General features: G+C 39.0%; 2 protein-coding genes across 3 annotated transcripts; one reads left to right on the top strand and one right to left on the bottom strand.

Moving 5' to 3' along the window:
• The first annotated feature begins 131 nt into the window (after nt 1-131).
• On the top strand, nt 132-4,132 carry aagab (alpha and gamma adaptin binding protein). The gene is made up of 10 exons (XM_003440452.5): nt 132-332; nt 612-802; nt 883-979; nt 1,069-1,158; nt 1,274-1,357; nt 1,441-1,520; nt 1,690-1,786; nt 1,921-2,025; nt 3,381-3,430; nt 3,516-4,132. The coding sequence occupies exons 1-10, from the start codon at nt 239-241 to the stop codon at nt 3,591-3,593; spliced, it is 966 nt and encodes a 321-aa protein (XP_003440500.1). The 5' UTR covers nt 132-238; the 3' UTR covers nt 3,594-4,132.
• Nucleotides 4,133-4,945: 813 nt separating this feature from the next.
• smad3b (SMAD family member 3b) lies at nt 4,946-16,985 on the bottom strand. 2 transcript variants are annotated; one of them, XM_003440450.5, is made up of 9 exons: nt 16,402-16,977; nt 10,793-10,986; nt 10,561-10,695; nt 10,277-10,351; nt 10,131-10,181; nt 7,698-7,910; nt 7,458-7,595; nt 7,172-7,316; nt 4,946-6,155 (listed from the first exon to the last, which is right to left on the bottom strand). In XM_003440450.5, the coding sequence occupies exons 1-9, from the start codon at nt 16,602-16,604 to the stop codon at nt 6,032-6,034; spliced, it is 1,278 nt and encodes a 425-aa protein (XP_003440498.1). In that variant the 5' UTR covers nt 16,605-16,977; the 3' UTR covers nt 4,946-6,031. The 2 variants fall into 2 exon arrangements, with proteins under 2 accessions (XP_003440498.1, XP_013124196.1); XM_013268742.3 differs by lacking the exon at nt 4,946-6,155 and having other exon boundaries at nt 7,205-7,345; nt 16,402-16,985.
• Between the last annotated feature and the right edge of the window lie 7,147 nt (nt 16,986-24,132).

The following is a 24,132-nucleotide window of genomic DNA, read 5'->3' on the forward strand; positions in this document are numbered from 1 at the left end:
AATAATAATAATAATAATAATAATAATAATAATTATTATTATTATTATTATCATCATCATTATTATTACTTAGTTTCAATTACAATAGATGGATAGAAAAACATTTTTACAATTAAACGTCACCAGACTGTTTAACGTGCACCGGAAGAGGCTGGTCAGAGTTGAAAGGTCTCCCAAGTTTTCCATCGTAACGCTAAGCTAATAGCTGAAGAAGCTTTCTCTTTCATTTATAATTAAAATGTCAGCTTCAGAAGAAAATACAGAAATGGCCACCCCGTGTGTGCTTGTCACTAGCTGTGACAGCGAGTTTAAAGAAGAAGAACTAATCAAACGTAAGTTAAGGTGAAAATAACATAATAGTAAGGAAGCTAACGTTAAACAGAGCTAACTAAGCGATAGCATCTGGAAGCCCTTTTATGTATTTTTGTCGGGTTAATAGCGTTTTATGCGTTTAAGCCATTTTATGTTCTTTACTTTCGCCAAGCTGATATACAACCGATATGGTAATGCTAATTAAGGGTAATGCAATTCCTGTAGCTTGAGCTTTCACCGTGAGAAGCTTAGCTTGACGTCTTTGTTCATGTAGATCAACAGATTTGTTTTTGTCTCAGAAATCCTCAGTACGAAGACTTTACCCGAGCCGACAAAGCGAGAGGAAACAGTGGTCTGGTACCCTTGGACCATCAACAACAAGTATTATACGGCAGATGTAAATCTGTGTGTTGTCTCAAGCACGTTTCACATGTCGTCAGAGATTGCCCAGTCCATGCAAGCTTTCATCGCTTATTTTGACAGCAAAGCGGTATGTGACATAAGAAGTTATATTTATAAGTCTAAACAGCACGTTTCTTCATGCCTTTATATCATCCATTATGTTTGCAGAAAGATGGGCTGCAAAAGCTACAACCTTGGATACCGGTAGTGGAAGATCTTGCGCCAGAGGTGCTCATCCTGGTCTGTGACAGAGTCTGTGAAAATGGTCAGTTTTTTCTGCTCTGCATGTGGCTTGCAGAAAACACTGTCTTACATACAAGTTGTGGGGGATACAACTTCTAATTTATGTTGTAGGAGTCACCAGACATGAAGCGCAGCAGTGGTGTTTGGCTCATGCGTTTGAGCTTGTAGAACTCAATCCTCAGGAGCTCCCAGATGAGGATGGTGAGTTTCTCAAATGGAAGAAATGAGCAGTGACACCACCCAGATTTATATCTCAATTCTTTGTGTTTTGATAATTTTTTCACCCGCATTCACACTATTCTGTTTCCCCTATCAGACGACTTTCCAGAATCCACAGGAGTAAAGAGAATTGTTCAGGCTCTCAATGCAAATGTGTGGTCCAGTGTGGAAATGAAGGATGGTAAGATGACATAACCTTTTATTTAACTACTACATACTCTGTGTATGCATGTATGGCATGTGACAGTTTACATCTCGTAACAGGGCACAATCAGGGCTTTGGTCTGATGAGCAGTTTGGTGGCTTCCAGACATAACAACCCACGCACCTGCCAAGATCCACCAGTCAGTGCATTTTCCTTTTTTGATATTGATCGATTTATTTAGGTTTTAATAGTGTTTTTAATGCGTTTTCTTGCTGGCTTGCTTGAATCAATACAATTTCAATTTATGTTGTTTTTAAAGTTGTTTTTGTGGAGGCATGCTGATCCAAGCTGTTTTGTTTCTTTGGTAGTCTTCCAGCTTACCAGTAGAGGGCACCGTTAACAATGAGGAGCCTAACCATACAGAAAGTACTACAAACACAGACACACAGGAAGAGGCAGTAGTTGGTAAGCGAATGCCTTGTGATAGAATATTTTTTACTAAGTTGTGAATCAATTTTTCTCAGATTTCTCAAAATACTACTGCTGCCACTGTTAGTTATGTGTATAAACATACAGCACATTTTTTTGATCTCCCTCAGATGCAATGACTGATTTGGACATTCAGGAGCTCGCTAACCTCACAACTGGAGATGTAGATGTTGATAACTTTGAACGCCTTTTTACCAAATTAAAGGAGATGAAAGGTAAATGGGGGAATTTTAAAAAAAGATATGCAAATCTTGTTTTTTCTTTCTTTCTTTTTTTTATTTAAAGGTATGTTGTCCCTGTGGAGGTTAAATATTTTCTATAGAGTAGAGACATTTGTCTCACTTTGAATAGCTAAGTGAGCATCTTTAATGTATTTAGCTTTTTTTTTCCATTATATTTTCAAAAGAGTTTGATGCATTTCAGATGATTACCCTAACTAATAAAAAGAAAGTGATTATGATAAAAAGTTTAAGCCCCCATGGTCAGTACTTTGTAAGCAACACATCTTACCATTCTTGTTTGCTGGATTTTCACCCTTTCTTTGCAAACTTCTTTCAGTTTTGTCAGATCTTTCTTCCGTCCTGCACAGCTTCTTTTAACTCCATCAACTGTTGAAGATGTTTAGCTCAGAAAATTTCAAGAACCACTGACAAATCTTCAGTGTTTGTCTGTCAGTAGCCATTGTTGGGTTGAGGTGTTTTTCGGATTGTTAAAATGTTGTTAAACACATCATCTTTTTTTATCTTGGACTTTTTTTTGCAGACACTGCAGTGCAGAATTTGTGGTGTATAATTAAATCTATTCTTCCCTCTATCTTGTGCCAATGGCTGTAACACAAGCCATCCACCCATATGCTTAACAGTTAAAGAGATCATTAGGTTTATTTAGATGATCATTTGAAAACTTCTGATGCTTTTAATTATCTCTTCCACGAAGGTCATGGTTGTACAAGTAGATTAAAGCACAGTCTGCTCAATTTTCCTGAAGTTCCTTTGTTTTCATCATAGGGTTTTGATTCTAGCAATCTAATGAGTAGATCTCCTTAAAAACTTTTTTGTTTTTTGTTTTCCAGACATCACTTTGATATCCCTCCTTTCTTGTTAATTACAGTAAATCAGTTCCATTAATTCCACTTCCAGCTGAGTAAAGGCCTTCTTAAAGCCATATCCTGAATTGTGGGCCCACAATTTTTTAATCTTCAAAAGAAAAGGCTCTTACTTAGTAGAGGACCCAATGACTGATTATTGCAGGAATAATATTTTAGGAGTCAGAATATGTATCAAGTCTTGAAATGTGCATTTCCCGAGTTTCCAGAACAATAACTATGAACAAGCCAAAGCACAGACAAGCTAGTTACCTTCAGGATTTCTGAGAGCACAAAGATTTTGGAATACTTACATTGCACAAAAACTCTAGTCTTGCTTTCAAGGTTTCAGAAACAAACAAACAAACCAAAAAAAAACAACAAATCAACATTTCATCAGGAGTGCTCAAATATTTGGATGCCAGTGCACCTGATGTCATTGTGGCTGACTGATGATTTTGGTCTTCTCTTATTTTAAACCTACAGACAAAGCTTCTTCGTTACCCCACGAGCAGAGAAAAGTTCACGCAGAAAAGGTAACTTTTTTTTTCTTTAGAGTGTTTTAATTTAACCCTCAATTAGCTCAATACATGAACTGTTGACACACAATCTGCTTTCTAGGTGGCAAAAGCATTTTGGATGGCCATCGGTGGTGATGAAGATGAGATAGATGGGTTATCATCAGGAGAGGAAAGCTAAAAGTAGCTGGCTGTAACTTGGACTCCTTTCACCTGATCCTCCTGTTTTTCTTGGGGCTTCCACAAGATTCAGCATCCCGTGACATCCTGCTTGCACTTGGAAAGTGGAGATGCTTACAGATGGCACTGTAGGCATTGGTATATTTAGAAACTGTGGATTCTTAATATGAAATGATGTATTGAAAAAACAGATGGGATTTCCTGATTGCAAGAAAAGCAAATGAGTGGCCCTGATCCTCAATCTACTCCCCTGGGTTCCTCACTATGCTTTAGCCCTAAGTGAACCTCAGCACGCGATGGTGTTGATGGTGGGGAAAAACATGAAATGTATGTGGTTTGTGTATTTGTTATTAGGTACATTGATACGTATATTTTAAAGGTAAATGATGTGCCTTATCCTAAAAACACATATAATGCACACTGGAATAAATTAACACAAAATCTTGTGATTTTAATATTTAGTGAGTATGTTTTATTTGTTGTGAACACTCACATGGGTTCACAATCTCTATTCAGCTTAAATAAAAGGATATATGTGTATTGTGCTTTGCGATTAACTCTGCAGTAAATAAGTAATTTGGGGGTGTTTCTAATATTTTATCAAGCCTTAATGAGTAGAGAAGCACATTTAAAAATACGCTATACCATACATACATTCATACCATCACAAACTATGCCGTTTAGCAAAAGTATCGCGTCACCTCTAAAGGTTTTCTGATGATATCATTTATTACAGGACAGTTATCAGCTTTATGTATAGCAATTTAAAATTTTTGTCACGGTGTATAATGTTTCAACAAGCAACTTTACTCATTGGTGCAGGGTGACGTATGAGAGGCGGAGTGTACCCCAGACAGGTCGCCACCCTAACACAGAAAGGGTCAATTTAGTGGTACAATGAATGCACCAGCAACACTGTTCTTTTTACATTTATATTTCATATATAATTCCTTTTACAGAGAAGCAGCCCTCTTTTTACTGTTTTGCAATTTATTAAAATTTCACAGATAATTCTAGACATTTGAGAACAAATATTAGTCTACATTAAAAAACAAAACAAAAACATAAGACTTGGATCATAAAACCACTAAAAGAATATCAAGGAACTGAAGTACTGATACAGACCTACCACATACCTAATGCACTGTGTAGTACAGTGTTTCCGTTCAGCACCATGTAACTCCTTTAAATAGATTACTTGGTGACTCAGTCTTATGTACTGTGAGTGAGTGCAGGATTAACATGGTGATGTCTTAGACAACGACCAAGGACAGTGAGCATATTACACATGGCTTATATTGTAATGTACATGTAATATACAGTATTTAGTGGACAAGCAAATTACCACAACCGTTAAAGTGACACAATAAACTTGAAATGCATCATTTACCCATAAGGAGCATAGTGTACCATTGGTTAACAATTGATAATACATAAGAGGACCTGCATTGTTTTTTTTCACTCCACACTGCCAACAACAGATGAACACAACCTTGGTCACTGTACACTTCATATTTCAAGTCACATGGTGTCCAGATTCAGTCAGTCTACTATAATGACTCATCGAGCCCGTTATCAAATAACACTAATGGTTGGTACAGTATTCCTGTGCCACACTTCAGAACCAACTCACCTGAAAAGTTCATCCAAGTAGTCTTACTGTGAATCCACCCATGCCAGAGTTCACTTTGACCCACCCTTTCAAGCAATGGATGACTAGCAGATTACACAAGCTATAAATATTTATGTACAATCATATTTAGGCAATAAGAAAAATAGATTCTCATGCAGGACAATATGCAAAAATAACTTAGAAAATGTCTCTTTCATTGAGCAAAATACTTTTAATACAAGGGCTCTATATCAGAAACACTGATGCTGTTTTTTTAACTAGACAAAATACCAATTCACTGATCAGATAATTGGTTTCTTTATTGATCATAAATCAATAAAGGATAGTACCTTCTACTTAAAATATTAATGAAATATATTCTGTCACTATAAATAACATTTCTCATGTTAATTTATGGTTTGTTTAATAAATAAGCTTCCCAATTCAGTGATTGCTGGGACACTAAAGGCTTATTCATAATATTGATTAATTCATAGAATCAAAAATGTTTTAAAACATGTCGATGGCCAAGTTGAAACTGCATATCTTCCAACTTGGAAAACAAACATTTCAGTCTCCTTTGTGAAATGTAAAGTTAATTAACCGGAAGGATGGACATAATATGTAAAAGAATAATCATGAAGATGCATTTCTGTCTTCTGAAAATAATAAAAACCATAAAAATGTCCTACAATGATCATGAAATTGAGACACTAAAGACAGTGCTGTACATGTGATGAGAAATGTCAAATACAGCAGGGGAAATGCTGTTTCTGTGGATTGATTCCTATGGGGGTTTTGGGTGTGGATGGGAAGGAGGGCTGCTCCTAGGACACACTAGAGCAGTGGATGCTGGGGGAGCCCATCTGTGTGAGGACCTTGTCCAACCACTGAAGGGGACCGTTAAGATGTAGCTCTATCCAGCAGGGGGTGCTGGTCACTGTCTGACGTCTGCAGAACACAAAGAAGGAAAGCACACATTTCTATCATTGCTGAAGATTTTCTTCTATACTATATTATAACAGTCGCTGTCTTATAGCTTATACAGTCCATATTTTTGGAAGAATTTCCCGAACAGTGATGCCAGCGCTGGGCTATTTCTGAAGCCATTCAAGTATCTCCAAGGATGTTTTTCTCCAAGGTGTTTGGTGCCAGAAATACAACAAGCACCATTCATAGTCCAGTGGGAATCCCCCTTCCAGAGGCAGTCAGAAATATGTCCACACCCCACTTCATACCCCCCTCACTACTGCATGCCTGCTGCATTCTTCCTCCTCTCTTACAGAGTCACAGTTACACCATCCCCCATCACCTTCTTTTCCTGTTAAAAGTCGGCCTCAGTCAACAACCCAAAGTCATGTTTTTTCTTCTCTTATTCCTCACTTCTCCAATTATGATTGAAGATATGTTTAACAACCTCTTTGGAATATTGTGCATTCATTTGTGTAATAAGTTCTACAATGGATTCAATTGTCTGCATGTTTCCCAAACAGAAGGAAACTTACAAATTCTTTTCTTCCAGCATTTTACTGCCTAATAAACAAAATGTTGACTCACTGTGCCTCAATTTGATTGTATATGCAGTGTACAATTTAAGTTTCCACATCACGTTTAGGAAAAAAAATGCACTGCAGAGACTTGAAAAACATGAGTAATACGAGCCACTCACTAGCTGGGTCAGTTAAATGTTAACTTGTCTTCTGACCTCTAAGCAGGCCATCTACCAGCCAAAATATTTAGTACACTGACATTTATTAACTACCTGTAAATGACCTAACCAGAAAATGACATTTATTTTAATCACTACACAACCTCTACCATTTCCGAACACCATATTACACATTTACACCACTACAACATGACATCGGTCCTTCTCACGTATTACTTTACTGTCAGTCAAATAATAAGCAGATGTAACAATCTCTTATACTTTGTAAGTAATATAAGAAAAATAGTAAAATATTTACCTGTACTCAGCTCCCCAACCCTTAACAAAACTCATCCGAATAGTACACATCCTGGTGAGTTGGTAGACTGCCTCAAATCCCTGGTTGACTGACTGAGAGAGCAGTGCAGCAAACTCCTGGTTGTTAAAGATCTTCAGGTTGCAGCCTAGCAACAAATTTTTATTATCAGGTTTACTAGCACAGAGAATAAAAGAAATGTCAGGGGCAGAAGAACACAGTTATACACAGTCATACTCTGGTCATATTGCCTTTAATGAGTTTGTGTTTGTATGCACGTTGTGCTGACCTGGAGGTATTTTGCACACAGTGGCAGGATGCCACCCATAGCGCTGGTTGCAGTTAGGACTTTGGACAAAGATGGCGCTATCACTGAGACATTCTGCAAACACCTCACCCCCAATGTAGTATAACCTCACACCCCGACCTGGAAAAAGAGGAGAGAAAAAAAGAAGCTAACTCAGCATAAAACAACCTTCACATATAATCAGAAGAAATTTATGCCGTCCCTTCGAAATACAGTTAATACCTATGTGTCTGCGTGTGAGCTCTACTCCTGAGTTGCGGTTGACGTTTGACAGCAAGCCCAGACAGAAGCGTTCGGAGTTGGAGGGGTCTGTGAATCCATCTACTGTAAGGGAGGGCTGGGAAGCGTGGAAGGTCTCTCCAACACGCTGGTTCAACTCATAATAGGAGATGGAGCACCAGAAGGCAGATTCACAATATGTCACAGGTTGAAAGTCTGGTAAGACAAAGAGACATTTACAGGTTTAATCTAGTTCCATGATGAAAGAATTAAATTGTTGAACAGCTTTGTCATCAAATTGATGCTGAAGGTGCAGCATCATGACCAAGTCCTGACAAGGTTTCCTTTGGTTCCTCTCCAAAAGCTCTTTCCCATGACCTTCATAACCTCAGCCAGCCATGAAATACCTTTCTTAAAAAGCAAAACAAAACAAGGACCTCCTAGTTTGTCTCCACATAGAATAACCCGCCAAGCAGACATTTACTGCATTATCTTAAAGCTGCGTGTAGCTGGTTTTTCCACACATAAGCACAGACCAAACACAAAGACTCCATTCATACCATACTTACTGCCCTGAAGCTAAGCCAGACACGATCCACTCACTCAAGTGTGTGCGTACATTGCTCATCAGTCTCATAAACAGACATTCAAACACACTAACCCCCCAAAATAAATAAATAACATAATGTTCTCCACAAATAAATAAACAAAACAACAACAAAAATCAAGGATAGTAATGCAAGTGATGCATTGATCCAATGCAGAAGTGTCATAAAATACAGTTGCTTCAATGGCTGCAACAAGAGAGATGGACTCCCATGTGAAAATGTTTCACTTAACAGCTAATTTGCACCTTCTTAACAACTGTACTAATGACGAAATTCTGTATACATGTTTTTTTCTTAATATATCTTATATAGTGAATTTTTTTGGAGACTTTAAAGTTAGGTGTTTAGCCACTTTGAGTGAGAGCTAGGGCAATAAAAGCAATTACAGCCACTAGCTGACTGCTAGGCTTCACCTCTTCTAATTTAAGTTACTGAAATCTACATTTTGACTGTATTTGTGGTGTGTGCAGTTTTTGAAAGATGACAATGGAACTGTCTGACAGATAAAGTGGCTTGCACGGTAGTACAGACTGTCCACGAAGTTTGTGCTTCAGTTATGGTGACTGGAATTGTATTGCACAGTTTATTGAAGCATCCTGTTGTTTTGTGTTGCTATCTAAATATGGTCACTTGTGACCAAAAAAAACCAAACAAATTGTTGTGTGTGTTAGCCAACTGAGCCACCAGGATCCCAACCCCAGTGTCCATTTACATCCATTAACAGAGCAGCCAATAGAGCATAACTACATACCGCTGATGCAAATGCTCCTTTACCATTATAAATTAATAATCTGCAGTTCAGGTGTACATGATGATAGTGACTACCAGCCAGTGTCTTTCAGCGTTTATTTAGGTATTAAAGACTGAGCACAAGCATGTGTACAGTAGAGTTGTGGCAAGTTTTCATACAATAGCGAACTATAACCGGCCATTTCAGACTATATAAAGTCATTATACATCCATGTCCTCTTTTCTTTTCTTTTTTTTTTCATGTGGAGTGATTGCCCTCTTGAAATAAATACAATAAGTGTTCATTTTACATTTAGAGGTTGGGATCAGACTAAAATTATTGAAATATCACCAATTACACTAACCAAAAGAAGAAAATCAGAAAAGGGTAGTTACCTTGTAGAAATAAATAAAGACCACTTAGTGTTTGAAAAAATTCAGTTTTCATGTGAATTCAAGTGAAAAAAGCAAGACGAATTAAATTATTGTCATCCATGCTAGTTAAGGAACTTTGACCATTTTAAGGGTTTGAAAACTAAATGGCTCTTTTGCCAACTTCTCATCTCTACTATTCCAAATACGGACAAACATATGGAGGAAAAAAACAGTTAAATCCCTTGTGCTACTCAAATTTGAATCAAGCAACACACCTCAAAATCATTATGATAGCTTTGACCATTCAATTTGTTTTATAGGCTCTCTTGCATGACACACTTGACACACACTTTAGTGATGACAGGCTCTAGCACATGAATTACGTGCAAATATTCTATTACAGCACTTGTACTTTTAATGATATCATTACCTACAGGTTTGACTTTGGTCATAACTGGAGAACCATTTATAAAGTTTCTTTATAAATATGTTATTATCAATTTTTTTCCCCAGTCACTATTTGGCAGTTCTTTTACTGCTCAGCTTTGTTATACATACATATATCTTCGAGGGTGTAATAAGCTTTTTCCTAACAAGCAAAAACTTCAAATCCAGATTAAACACTGGATTTTAAACGAATGGCTGATATTTCTATTGGTGCACATAACTTAAAATATGTCCAGGAGCTAAAGCTGAGTAAACTTGACTGACTGATGTCACTTACCAGGATTATTGTTTGCAGGGGATACAGGATTGGGTGACAGGCTGGGTGAACCTGAAACAGTGGTAATAGAAGGTGGGTTCATGACCATTATAAGCTGTAATTAGAGTAGTATAAGCTTCAGGTGTGTGTACAGTCAGGTGACTCACTTGTGTCCATGCTGTGGTTAAGCTGGTGATCATTTGTCTCACCATCCTCACTCAGGTACCCTGGTGGGGGAGTTTCTGTAACACATGGGTTAAGCACACACCGTTGTTCTTTTGCGTGTTTAAACTGCTTCTATGATGCAACATATTTTAATATAATATAAAAACTGCACTCAGGAACAACATTTTTGGGGCATGAGCCACAAACTAAATCATCCCTGAGAAAAATAATTTAGAGACCGAGTCAAGAATGACTGGGATGCGTTTTTTGGTTTTTTTTCCCTCACCAGGAATATAGTTGTTCTGGGGCTCAATGCCAGCGGGAAAATTGGTGTTTTCAGGGATGGATGGGCTGTAGTCATCCAGTGGTGGGAACTCGGCAGGGATGTCTGTATGTCGTGGCACTAGAACGGGAGGCAAAACTGGAGACAGTGGATCAGATCAGTTCTGTACCCAGTTTGGAGAAAGCTTTAATTTAACTACAATCATGTGAAACACGTAGCAATTAAGAACACTCACTTGGTGTCTCCACCCTCTGGTAGTGATAGGGGTTGACACATACTTCATCCTTCTTGGTGTGAAAGGCAAATTCACAGTGGTCGGCAGCTCTGAGTTCATGGTGGGACTGCAGATCTGGCCAGCGCCACAAGCGGCAGTAGATCACATGAGGAAGACCTTTTCTGTGGGAAACCTGCAGACGTCCATCCAAAGACCTGAAAGACATCACGGTCGAAATATAAAACATTCAGATTAAATTTAGTCACTCTGTGCTGCTTTACCCTCAATTGTTACTCTAAAATATTTTTCATCTTCAATACAGCTCACAAAATATGTCCAAGAACAAAACACGGCACTAATTCTACTGACACCTGGGTTGATAATATCAGAATGTAAATGTCTATTTTTACATTTGAAGTGGAAAAGGCCAACCATGAAGCAGTTTTCTTTAAAACTAATATTAATATTTAAGTACTTAAGGTACCTTTGTAGTGTAAACCTATGTATACCCTTCGTGTAACTGAAATTTAAAAAAATGTAAAGGAAGGATTGTATTGGAATCTCAGTGTGGGGTAACTTTTTGATGACTTAACAACATTTCAGTTTATTGTGGAGCTGTGCAACATGATGAGTGGTTTTCATTCTTTGGCCAACTTTTAGGTACACAAATAAATTATTTATGCATTAACTTCTTAAAATGAACAGGAAAAACTTTTTTTTTAATGCTTAATTTATGAGTTTTTTGATCCAACGTAGATTCTGCTGTGCTGTCCCTCCCTCAACTGTGAATGGCCTAATGACCTAAGTGCCAATCACTCTGCTTCCTGTCTGCACTCACTGCTGATTGGAGTGATTCCCAATCCAGCACACAAAGTTGATCAGTGAATCTACTTAGGCGTTGCCCTTTTTAAGTCCAGCATGTATGTTCCTTTGCACTGTGATTTAATGTAACCCACCAACTTTCTGGGTTTCTTGAACATTGATTTAGTTGTTGATGTTGCAAGACACTTAGAAGACGTATGTGTCTTTAAGGTACTCTTTACTACCTGGGATAACAGACACTAATAACACTGTTTTAGAGATGTAATAACAGACACTCTGCTCACATTGTGCACACATTACTTGTTCTTTTGTTATTCAAATTATGGAAAAAGGTGGTATTTTCTTTTTCATTTTCAACACTCACATGACCTACTGTCCCTCTTGAATCACAACGCAATGTGGTTCATACATCTTATTTTGAACAATAAATATCCTTCCCAAAACCAACAATGTCTGGTTCTATCCAGATTCTCTCCACCCTAGCTGAACTAAGACATAACACTAATAAATAACAGCTCCAATCCTGACAAGGTTTTTTTTCTTTTTCTTTTTTTTTTTTCTTTAAAGCCACCTGGTGAGAGACAGGCATCTTCGAAAAACTGCCACAATGTCTTCAGTCTGTTCATGTAATTCCAGACCGACTCCATGTTAAGACCAGAGCTCCTTGAAAGCAATACCATCTGCAGGACACATTCTGCAAGACTGTTTTGTAACAGCTATACAAGAGTCTCAAAAATGTCCTCTATTTTAATGAGGACTGTAGATTCTTGTCATTTTTGTAGCTTCATGTAGAGACGCTGAGTGAGACTGACACACAAGGACCCAGTGAGGCCCAGTTAGCAATGCAATACCTAAAAGGGTGGTTTTATATTTCAGCCATACAAAACAGACTACAGAATTTTAATGGTTTAGTATAATGATAATATCTGCATTTAAATTTGTTCTCTATAAGCCATGTTTTCACTATGCAATTTTGTCTCACAATGGGGGCAAAATCTTCAAGGAAAATGTGCAACCAGAACAGAGGACGGCACTTCTGGTTTTGCCAGTAGCTAAAATGACAAATGGTGGAATGATTGGAAGAACTGTGGAAAGGCTAAAATGAAAAAAGGGCCCCATTGTTAAAGATTGCAAATAAAGCAATGAGTGACAAAATCTCATTTTAAGATGAGTGAAAACAAGGTCCAGTTGCCAGTATTGTTACCTAATACAATCAGGTATTTAAAAATAGGAAGAACTCCAGTCCTCCTTATGATGACCTCCAGCATTATTTGCTGGGTCAGCCTAGGTCAGCATTTGCATGCCTCAGCTGAGAGGCTGGCCTGGGCTAGTTTCTGTCTCCCTGGTTTGCCACTCTGACATGATGACCACTGTCACACAGCCAGTTGAGGCAACCTTCCTGTTCAGCTGAATATACAACAACAGTACATCCACCAGCCAGGAAGTAAGAGCATCACACTACCAACCAAATCACACCTCTTACCAAATCAAAACCCCTGAGTGGAAGACAAACCACTTTTTGTCAAACACTCCAACTCCAGAAGCAACCACAACCAGCTGATTATACTACATAAATAAATGCAAGTGCAGCGCAAAGTGCCTGCATCTGCAGAAGCGCATTAAAAAAATGTTAACGTTTGTCTTTGTTAAAGGACATCTGGTGGCCTACTAGTTAAGACACACACTATATGGACCTAGGATTTCAGTATCACCAGCTGCTCAGTTTTTATTTACATCTGTTCATTTTAGCCAAAATGCTAAAATGAAGTCCCTTCATTGCATTTATGCAGTTTTATATAATGATGCACCAATAAAAGGCAAACCAAAAGGCAAACCTTTGCAGTAAGCTCATACTTTTTACTCTACTTACTGTGGGTGGTGTAAAATCAGTCATGGATGCCAGAAAATTGTGGTGCCCTTAGTTTCACAGTTTTGACATTTTGGTACATAATAATTTCCTGCTGGTTAAGTTCATTCTAGGTGCAAGCACCTCAGGCAAGCACTTGACCACTCTAAATGCTCACAACCCCTTTCTCTCCACGCCACATTAGAGGAGGTGATGAAAGTACAGCACAATGCAGGTTGGCTGCAATACAGAATCACTGAGTCACTCTATCCCCAACAGATAGCAACACAGCTGTTATTCTGTAAAGTCTACTGTCTATGAACCCACTGACAACTTGAACCACAATCCAAACAGTGGCCCACGCCCTCCCTAGAGCCCAGAGCACATTCCCAACAACTGAGAAAAAGGTTTTAATGTAGGTTACCACCCATGCTTTGACTTCCACACTTACTGTGATGGGAGACTCCCAGTTTTGTTAGCAATCAGGCCTACAAGCTGCCTTTTAGGGCTTGGAAAAAATTTCTGGAGGCTTTTTAACACTCAAAAGAAGGTCACTGAAGCTCCTTCTATACTAATTATTAAGAGGAAAAAAAGGCGTGGAACAGCCCTATTTGTTTTATGTGGGAACAAAAGCTAAAGAAACAAAGAATCTTTTTAAATAGCAGGCTTCGTGTTATACCAATGTCTCTACTGTCATTGCTATACCTGTAGCAACAACCTGGCATAATATAGCAGTTTTTCACTCAGTGTTCATCACTCCATAGCTTATGGTTGGTAAATAGAGACATTCCATGTTCCAGTTAGGCAACACGCTTATGTATTTACCAACTCCCCAATTTGTCAGTCAGCATTATCCTTTGTTCTTACTGTAGCTGCTCCAATGGGCTCGCCTCTAACTTGAGAAAGGTTCAACTCTGACCAACCACTTTGCACTGCTAACGTTTAGATCAACTTTCACTCCTAAATTTGTCTGAATTTTACTGACATTCCACAGAGACCCCCACTAAATCGCTGCTAGTCTCTTCCTGTGGGGACACCCTTTAAGTCTCTGGGCCTCTACTGGAGGGAGGGGACACATCTTGTTTTGGTGTTTTGATTGTGGCACTGGAGACCTGAATTGATTTGAAGGACATAGCTTCTTGGCATTCATCAAACCATTTACTGATCACTCATGCCAACAGGGAAACACTCATTCTGGAATTGAGTACTGCCATTTCTAAATGTTTTATCATAAGATAAAGTGACCATTTAAACTAACTTTGTATTGAGTTGTAGTAACTTTTCTCTTTAAAGGGATAAGGTGACCCAAAGTATGCCAGCACAATGCCATCATAAAATAAGTAGGGGCTAAAGGTCCAAATTTTTCCTGTCACTGTCACAGGTCTCAAGGTCATGGTAACAACATTCATTGTGTTAACTCCTTACCCTTGGAGAGCTGACAAGGAGTAACCCTTTCTGAACTGAGTGGTTTCTGTCATGTTTCAGGCCTGCTTATAGAACAAAATGATTGGGTGTGCATCAGAAATTAGTGGATAAGGACTTAAAGGTTATAAGGAAAGGGGCTACTTATGTGTCCTCTGATTGAAGACTGTATACAATAAGTAAACATATTTGCTTATGAGTAAACATATTTAACTGCACACATGCACTAAGCTCCCTAAACACTTAAAAACACCTTCCCAACATTGGGTAGGACCCAGCAAACAGACAAAACAGTTTTGGGAAACCTCTGGGGATGTCCAGGACTGTCTGGCACCAGGACACTGACAGGAGACCCTTTAGGCTGGAATAATGTCTTCCTTGATCAGGCCTGTTCTTGCCCGCTGATGCTTGATTAGATTGGAAAGAATCCAGGGAGTGTGGATGCCAGGTTGAGACATTTGTGAACTGCTTTTTTATGTTGTGGAGTGTGTCCCTGCTTAGGGATTCCACCGCCACCAGATGTGTGAGGTAGGTACTCATTTAATCATTTAAGATGGTGTTACATGTCAAAGTGCTGTCCGCATGAATCCCAGCAACCACCAAAACACTGCGGTCTGACAAAATGATCAAAGTTACGTATTTCACTAAGGATTTTAATGTTGTGCCTAATCAGTCTATTTCTGCGCACTCATTCAAAGCACCGACAATACAACTGTGTGGCTTCAATGTGATGTGTCACACCCAGTGAGTCCACCTCATGTCTGACAAATTGTGCAGGTCTAATACAGATGGGTATCCCATATGGGGAATCCCAAACTGGACTCTTATTATAACTTTCCCAGAGCACAGACACACACAGTCTAAACATCCTCTATGAGTCAGGCTCCAGCTTAGCCAAACCACTCCCTCTCCTGTTTATCACATGTGTGAACTGTGGACATATTTATGCAGCACTAGTTACCATGTCAGCAGGTGAAGCTAGCTCGGAGATGTGACAAACACTCACTACTACAGCATTGCCTCACAATTACATGCTGCACAGCTGGTCTTACTACAGATCATATCGTTGCGCAATCTAATGCTGGAAAATAACATAACAGACTCTAATATATGGGTTGAAACACACCATCGTATTCCTTTAACGCTACCAGGCAATTAAATATATATTTAAGACCAATGGGTGCCAATTGTGTGCTCCCTATCTGCAGAACAAAACTGTATTTATTTAAAACGGGTTAAGATGATAAGATGATAGAGCTAATGTTAGCTCTAAATACAATGCACGATTGTTTTTGTTCTGGCGGCAGGTCCAATCAAAACCCATGCCATAACATCAAACGCTTTATGTTGTCTTTGATGTGGCAATTCGCCAGTTTGACTTTGCTCTATATAAAATAAAGCTGCTTTAAATACAAACATCTGCTAATATCAACTCAAGCTAACTACCTAGCTGCTTGGGCTAACGCTAGCTGTCACCAGCATTAGCTTGCTAGCTCACTTACTCAGAGGCAGTCAGTCAGAGCTCTGTCTTTGTCTTTACCTGGGTATAGTTAGGCATTTCGTATTGACATTCTGTGTTGTGATGGCCTTCTCCAGCTCGTCCAGCTGTCCCGTCCGTTTTAACTTCTTCACCAGACTTTTGACAGCCTTTTCACACCATTTTTCCTCCTGTCCGTTCTGCTCTCCTTTCTTCCAGCCAAGAAGCCTCTTCACAACTGGAGGGGTGAACGGTAAGATAGACATTTTTAACCTGCAACTGCAACAACTAGTTACAGCTCCTATCTTTAACTTATTACTGTAGAGACTTTTTTTTTTCAGACTTTCAACTATTTAGCTTGCTAGCTAAACTCCTAGACAGGTGAATGTCTGATGGCTGCCGGGGGCTCAGAACCAGCAGCAGCGGCGCGCGTCGCAGCTTCCCTCCGTTCAAGTGTGCTCAGTGTCGGCGTGCAGCAGGACCTCGGCCAGCCTGCCTGCCCCTCCTCCTGCTCCTCAGTCAGCTGGTCTGCCCTCCTGCACCTGTATCACACAACTTTCTTACACATTACACGGCCACTAAATGCTACTTTGTAATATAGAAAAACACAATGACATAAAATACACGCTTATTTTCTAGGCGATTACAAATATAAAGCTAAACAAATTAATTAAAATACAAATTTTCTCTTAAATGTACGAGCCTTTAATATATAATTTCTCAGTGTTTATTTAGGCTGGCGAATCAGGAAGGAGGAGTATTGGCGACTAAAAACCTGCACGAGAAACGGGGGAGGGGGGACAAAAAGTATATGAGCACTGAAAAGTGATCCAACTTTTGCATTTACTGTATCCGAGAATAGAAGACCCTTGGGAGTAATCCCTTTGATCCCCTCATAAAAGTGATTTAATTTCACTTCAGATGCATCTTTCCAGAAATGTATGAGGGAGGTCACTGTGCATTCAGGGGTATTTCAGGTTTTATGGTGTTATTGATAAGTGCACTGCCTCCCGTAAACAGCTGTGTGCCTGTGCTATAAATACCCCCATCCAGGACAAGCCCCTCTTCCCTCTCTTTATTTATAGCTTCTATCAATGACTCCTGTCTATTTTTAAGTAGGTATTTGGCATAGCTCCTTACTTCCTTCATCCTAAATAAATATTATAGCTGTCTTGGGCAATGTCACAAGGACACCTTCATGACTCTCTGTTCACCAGCCAGCTGAGTGCTGCATGTATCTGAAAGTATTCCGTGTTCAGTGCATTTATCTCAAAAACACCCAAGGACTTATAATGGAAGTAATGATTACAATTATATATTAATACAGATTTTCTTCAGATGTCAGTCATTAAAGGGGGATCTATTGCGTGCTTCCTCATTATTTTACTTTATATATTGTTCCAATATTGGGTTGAAATAATGGTGACACTGTGTGCAGGTTATCCCTATGAGCCAAAGGCTCAGGCTTCAAACTGCTGCACACACTCGTTTTAGAGCAACGCATACATGCTCATCTCAGGCACACAGCTCTGGCTCTGTGCAGACACTGCCCATCCACTTGCAATTCAAGCCTTCTACTTGCAGGGGTGAGCCAATCAGAAGAAAGATGTCATAAAGTGAGGGGGCATGGAGCTAAAAGGGCTTGTTTCAGACAAAAGATGAACTAGAGTGCTGCATCAAGGTGCATTATAAGATAACTGAGGAATTGGTTTTGACATCTAAGTAGTAGAGTCTATAGGGGGAAAAAGCTGTAAATCATGTTGTCTATAGAGAATGATGTCGTTTGTAGAATGACAGAAAATAATTTAATAATAATAATTTATTCATAATAATAATTTGATCCATCTTAATTTGGTGATCCCTTGGTGAATTAAGAAGCATCTGAAGTGGCTTAGCAATGTTTATAAGTGTGTCTGCAGTGTAGCATCCTGGCTGTTCCATACAGATATCTAGGTTCAGACAGATCTGACTTTAAAAGACTCAATTTAAGTAAAATGAAATTTGGAAAAGTCTTACTCTGTGTTTTAAAATATTTCTGCCACTGATAAGCACAACAGGAGAGTGATGAGCACTGCTTTTTTGTCTACTTGGATTGTTTGTTCCAGGGCCACCTCCCTTTACTGCCACGGGAGCATAAGCTGGACAGCCGGCGTGGAGAGCTTTTGTCAGTGTGTGTGTGTGTGTGTGTGTGTGGTAGAGAGAGAGAGAGAGGGAAAAAGAGAGAGAGAACTAGAGCATTTGGGCAAAATGTGTCAGATGGGGGGTCAACGGGCCACAGCTGGCATTAGAAGGTCTTCTGGACAAAGTAAAGAATGATTTTGGACAAAAGACACGACAGCTGGTTGAATAAGTAATGACTGCTGACAATCTGATAGATAACAATGGCGCTCTGATGGGCCACTCATGGCTATGTGGGAAATAAGCAGCGTGTGTTGGAGGGGCCCAATCAGCTGGGCTGCTGGCATAACATTACTTATACAGAAGGAAAGCAATTAGAGTAATGTCCGTGTGTGCATGCATGTGTGTACATGTGTGTGGAGGGGCAACTGTAGAGACATTTAAAGTTTTAAAAATACCACTAAGACTTTAAAATGACTAACATTTTTCTTGTGATCGCAGTTCTGCTGTAAACACAAATTCTGTGGCTCAAGCGATGAACTTCATGCTTATTGTATGATTAAAAAAATAAGAGCATGTCGCATTTACCCTCCACAAACCTGTAATTGCCTCGGCAGCTAATTGCAGTGTGTTAGGGTTGGATGTGGCTGTTCAGCGCAGTCCCATATGGGTGGGGTTCAGTTCCCCCTACAATTTCTGCCTCCTTTTATAATCTCTCTTCACACTGTAAGCTGTTATCTGTTGCTCGCAGCCATCATTCTCTCCCCAGTGATAACTACAAATCTGGGGCAGGAGTGACCTCCCTCTATTCTCCCTCCCTCTGGCCTGAACCAATGCACCCTCAGATCCTCCTCCTCTGGCTTCAGATGCTTTAAAATGATAGACGGTCATAGATGGTGCATGTGGGATCACTTATGCTTCTGACATGCAGATACAGTTTAGTCCATAAAGTTTTGAAGATTTACACTTTTTCTTTGTAATTTTGTGTCTGTACACCACCACAATGCAATCAAGATGTGACTAAAGTGCAGCCTTCCAGCTTTAATTTAAGGGGGTTTACAAAAGTATGACATTAACTGTTTAGGAACAACAGCCATTTTTATACATATTCCCCCATTTTCACATTTTCACAAGCTCAAATCCTGGACAATTTACTGAAGTGCATTTTCAGGGACAGGTGAGGACTGTTTTCTCATTATTCGATGACAGATTAAGGAGATAAAATATCTGGAGAAGTGTTAAACTTATAAACAGGTCCAGTATGAGCTCCAAAGAGATGTCAGGACAAGTGAGGGATTTAGGTTTTTATATTGGCTGGAAAACCAAAATAGCACAGAGATAGCCAAAACATTAGAAAAGCCTATATCAGCGGTCTGGTACATTCTTAAAAATAAAGAATACACTGGCCACCTCAGCAAGACAGAAAGACCCGAAAGACCACAGAAAATAACAACTAAAGTGGATGATGACTTCTTTCCTTGGTTAAGAGTAAGTCTTCACAACATCTGAGTCAAGAACACTCTTGAGGAGGTAAGAGTATCAAAGTCCACAATCAAGAGATTTATCAATAAAGTGCAAATCACAGATTACATTCAAGAGTAAGAAGACCAGATTAGACTTTGGCAGAAATATTCTAAAAGAGCCTGCACAGGTCTGGTTTGGATAGATGATCCCAAAGTTAACTTGTAATAGAACGATTCGAGGAGAAAAGTATGGAGAATGAGAGAAACAGCTCATGGTCTTAAGTGTACCACAATGCCTGTCAAACGTGGTGGATGTGGTGTTAAAGCATGGGCATACGGCTGCCAGTAGAACCAGGCAACTAGTGTTTATTGATGATGTAAGTGAGTACGTAGCAGGATGAATTCTGAAGTGTAAAGAGCTATACTCTGCTCACATTCAGCCAAATGCTGGAAAAGCGATAAAAAGCACTTTAAAGTTCAAATGGATAGACCCAAAGCATACTGCAAAAGCCCAAAAATATGATATTCTTCAATGACCATGTCAGTTTTCTGATCTCAGCCCAACAGAGCATGCTTTTTAGTTACTGAAGACAAAACTGAAGGGAGAGAGAGAGCCACAAACAAGCAGCAACTGAAAGCTGCAGTAAAGGTTTGGCAGAGGATCTCACGTGAGAAAACACCACATTTGGTGATGTCCATGGGTGCAAGACTTTGGGCATTCATTAACTGTCAAAGATTTTCATCCAAATATTAAAAGTCAGTCTTTATATTTAAAACAATGTTATTTAGTACATTTAATATGAGACACAAAGTATAAAGCAGTTCTGCACCTGTTTACATTCATTGATACCTTGTCATAGAATTTTATGTGGAATTTTCTGAAGTTTTTTGTACATCTTAGGCAAATAGCTTTGATGTATCCACTGAAAAAAGTTTACTGCAAAGAAAACAGATAACATATCCCCACCTAGTGGCTTACATTTGGTGCTACAACACTTAATGTTGAACACACTTTTCCACCCCAAGCCACCAAGCACTGCTACTTTCTGTGGATTTAAGGTGAATATATTGTGTTGGCAAGTGCCCTATCCTGCAATTTAAAAGGAAGTGGTGTGGATTTTAACCAAATTTTACTGAGTTTTCCTTTTGGATTTGCTCAACCTCTCCCAAAAGGTTCATGAAAATTGGCCTGTTAATTTATGTATGTCTCTTGTTCTGCGAGATCAAACAGCATTCCCTGCTTTGGTAGGGGAATGATGGCTGATTTCTGTCATTAGTAAATGAACAGAGGTTCTGTGAACGATACTGAAAACACCTCTGTTTTTTTCCGGCTAACAAGTAAAAATGCCTGCTTTTGTGAAGTCGTTTTTTCTCTCCTTTTTCTTTCTTTTTTGACACACTGTGATTATAATTTATTTGTGAATCAGTGCCATTAACTCATTTACTTATACAGTATTCCATAAACACAATTTACATGTTTATTGTGAACAATGGCCCATAACAGCATTAGGTTGTTTCAGAGGCTTTGCAAAATATCTCCTCATCCTACATATGAAAAGAATGCAGCACTTGGCCATGATTCATTAACTTCACCTTCAGGCAAAATGGCTTTTGGTTTGGCCTGAATCTCAAGCTCTATGCCCTATATTTATAAAGGGCCTCTCACTTGATGGCAAAAACAACACTTTCATAAATATTACATTGCGTGACAAAGCTAGATAATTAATACTGTTATTTTGTTTGTCCTTTTTTGCATTTGCAACGGAAAATTTCCTCTAACCAACAACTCCAGTGTCACTGTTGTCTCCGAACAGCTTAGAGCTTCTTGTAGCTCAGGCTTTCATCTTTATAGATTCCTACACAAAGCTTGTGGAAATTGTCATTTTCCAAAATCTAGTAAATACACTCTGTCACTCACAGCACCACCAAAACTAATGATTGTGAAATTAGTTTCAGAGCAATCAGGAGCTCCCCTGCTAAGACCCACTGTATCCATATGCATGAAATTGCTTGTGTTAATACATGCTATGAATCGTGGGTAATGCAGTGAATAATTCTGACTGCATGCAATAATGCCATCTTCTATTAGACTGGGGACTGTTGTGAAGCTGGAGCCCTGTGGCAATATGCTTGTAAATGGCCATGTATGGATAATTAAGCATTACTCTTGAACATTAAAACTTGCTTATTTCAGAGAGCTGCAGGCAGTGAAGATCTCTTATTGGACTCATCACTATTTTTGGTGTTTCCTTGTAATGTGTTCTCATTAGTATTAGTATGCGAGCAAATGTGAACTTTTGGATCCCTTTTTACTGTATCCTGAAAATGGCTTTCATTAGTGTCGGTATATGACCAAATGTTAGCTTTGTAAAACATTTTTAAAATCGCACTTTCTAGTTGTAGTTCTGGGAAACCTGCCTGTTTATGAAGTGATATGTAAGTCTGTGTGAAAAATGCTTTGATGTGTAAGAGTTATGGCTTAATATATTGTCTTTAAAAAAATCTATTTTATCTTACAGTGAGTAAAAAAAATATTTAAACATACATGTCTTTTTAAAGGGGAGCTGTTATGCTCATTTCTGAATCCGTAGTTGTATTCATGGACCCTGATAGAGTAGCTTTGCATGATGTTTTAATGTTTTTTAATGTCATGTTTTAATGATAAATTAATCCTTAGAAAGGTTATGCTGGGCCTCGCTGTAGCGCCTCACTTTGTCCACTTTTTTAAATGAGCCGTTTTAGTTTCTCTCCCTTTAATTCAGTTTTCTTTTGATTGGCTCCCCCTGGCAAGCAAAGATTTAAACAGCAGTGTGCTTGACATGACCATTCTAGGAATTTCTGGTCTGACTGACATCAGTGTGAAACTCAGTTGAAGTTTGAGATTTTGGTTCGCAGGGATAACTTGTACATGTAGTGGCCTTTTATTTGAAACTTTAGCATGTTTATGAGCATTCTCCCCCAATGTAACAGTATATATACTCACGGACCACTTTGTTAGGTACACCTGTGGAGAAGAAAAGTGATTTATGTGATTTTGAATGTGGCATGGTCATTTGTACCAGATAGTCTCGTCTCAATATTTCAAAAACTGCTGATCTACAGGGAATCCAGTAAGCATCACATCTCTGGGTGAAAATACTTTCTTGATGTCATGGGTCAGAGGAGAATGGCCAGACTCCGTTGAGCTGATAGGAAGGCAACACTGACTCAAATAATAACTTATTAGAATCAAGCGGATGTAGAAAAGCATGTCTGAATTCATAACACGTCATACCTTGAAGCAGATGGGCTACAGCAGCAGAAGACCACACCGGGCACCATTTCTGTCAGTTTAAAACAAGAACAAGAAGTGGTACCTGGTACTAGCTACTATTGATATGAACTCACTAAAATTAGACAACAGATGATTGAAAAATGTTGCCTGGTCTGACGTTTCTCAATTTCTGCTGCAACATTGGGGTGATAGGGTCAGAATTTGGTGTAAACAACATGAAAGCACTTATCCATCCTGCCTTGCATTAAAAATTCAGGCAGCTGCTGCTGATATAATGATGTGGGGGATGTTTTCTCTTTAATATTTGCACTCCTTAGTACTAACTGAGCATTATTTGAATGCCACAGCCTACCTGAGTGTTGCTGCTGACCATGTCCAGCCCTGAGTTCATCATTCTTGAATGGCCTCCATAGTAACCAGATCTCTTTCTGATAGAACACTTTTGGGTTGTAGTGCTGAAGGCGAAAAGGGAGTTTATTCTGAGATACAAGATAAAATATTTGGGAAATCATTTTGTACATTTCAAACAACAACAACAACAACAGCACTGCCCTTGTTCTGGGAGGACTGGGTGTATTTGGGTTTCTTCCCCACTGTCAGTATTTCTCATCTACAGATTCTGCATTTGTTTCCTATATCAGATAAGAATTTTTGTGCATCATATCAGGAAGCGTGGCCTCATGTTCAGTTGGTATTTCCCTTTCTCCAGTATGGTGATGTTGGTCTACTGATATGTTGGCTGTTTTCCCAGTGGAAAGCCTTGTGTTGCTTCCTGATCCAGAGAGCTTTCCCAAGGTTAATTGTTTTCATCTAGAGAAATCCATTTCCCCCCCTCTATATGAGACAAGACTTTTTCAGTGGCTTTTTGCTCAGTTTGGGAAGCCTGAATTTCTTTCAGATCAGTGTTTGTCATTTCTTTCTGTTTTAACTAGGGACTGA

The sequence above is a fragment of the Oreochromis niloticus genome, linkage group LG7, assembly GCF_001858045.2.
Source record: "Oreochromis niloticus isolate F11D_XX linkage group LG7, O_niloticus_UMD_NMBU, whole genome shotgun sequence".
Taxonomy (NCBI): domain Eukaryota; kingdom Metazoa; phylum Chordata; class Actinopteri; order Cichliformes; family Cichlidae; genus Oreochromis; species Oreochromis niloticus.

What these genes read in the sequence shown, in the direction of transcription:
- aagab (XM_003440452.5), top strand. Translation starts at nt 239, where the DNA reads ATGTCAGCTTCAGAAGAAAATACAGAAATGGCCACCCCGTGTGTGCTT. An exon ending in CAGTGTGGAAATGAAGGATG is followed by an intron (nt 1,358 to 1,440) that starts GTAAGATGACAT and finishes ATCTCGTAACAG; the next exon opens with GGCACAATCAGGGCTTTGGT. An exon ending in CAAATTAAAGGAGATGAAAG is followed by an intron (nt 2,026 to 3,380) that starts GTAAATGGGGGA and finishes TTAAACCTACAG; the next exon opens with ACAAAGCTTCTTCGTTACCC.
- smad3b (XM_003440450.5), bottom strand. Translation starts at nt 16,604, where the DNA reads ATGTCTATCTTACCGTTCACCCCTCCAGTTGTGAAGAGGCTTCTTGGC. An exon ending in CCAGAACAACTATATTCCTG is followed by an intron (nt 10,352 to 10,560) that starts GTGAGGGAAAAA and finishes CATGTGTTACAG; the next exon opens with AAACTCCCCCACCAGGGTAC. An exon ending in CCCTGCAAACAATAATCCTG is followed by an intron (nt 7,911 to 10,130) that starts GTAAGTGACATC and finishes TTGTCTTACCAG; the next exon opens with ACTTTCAACCTGTGACATAT.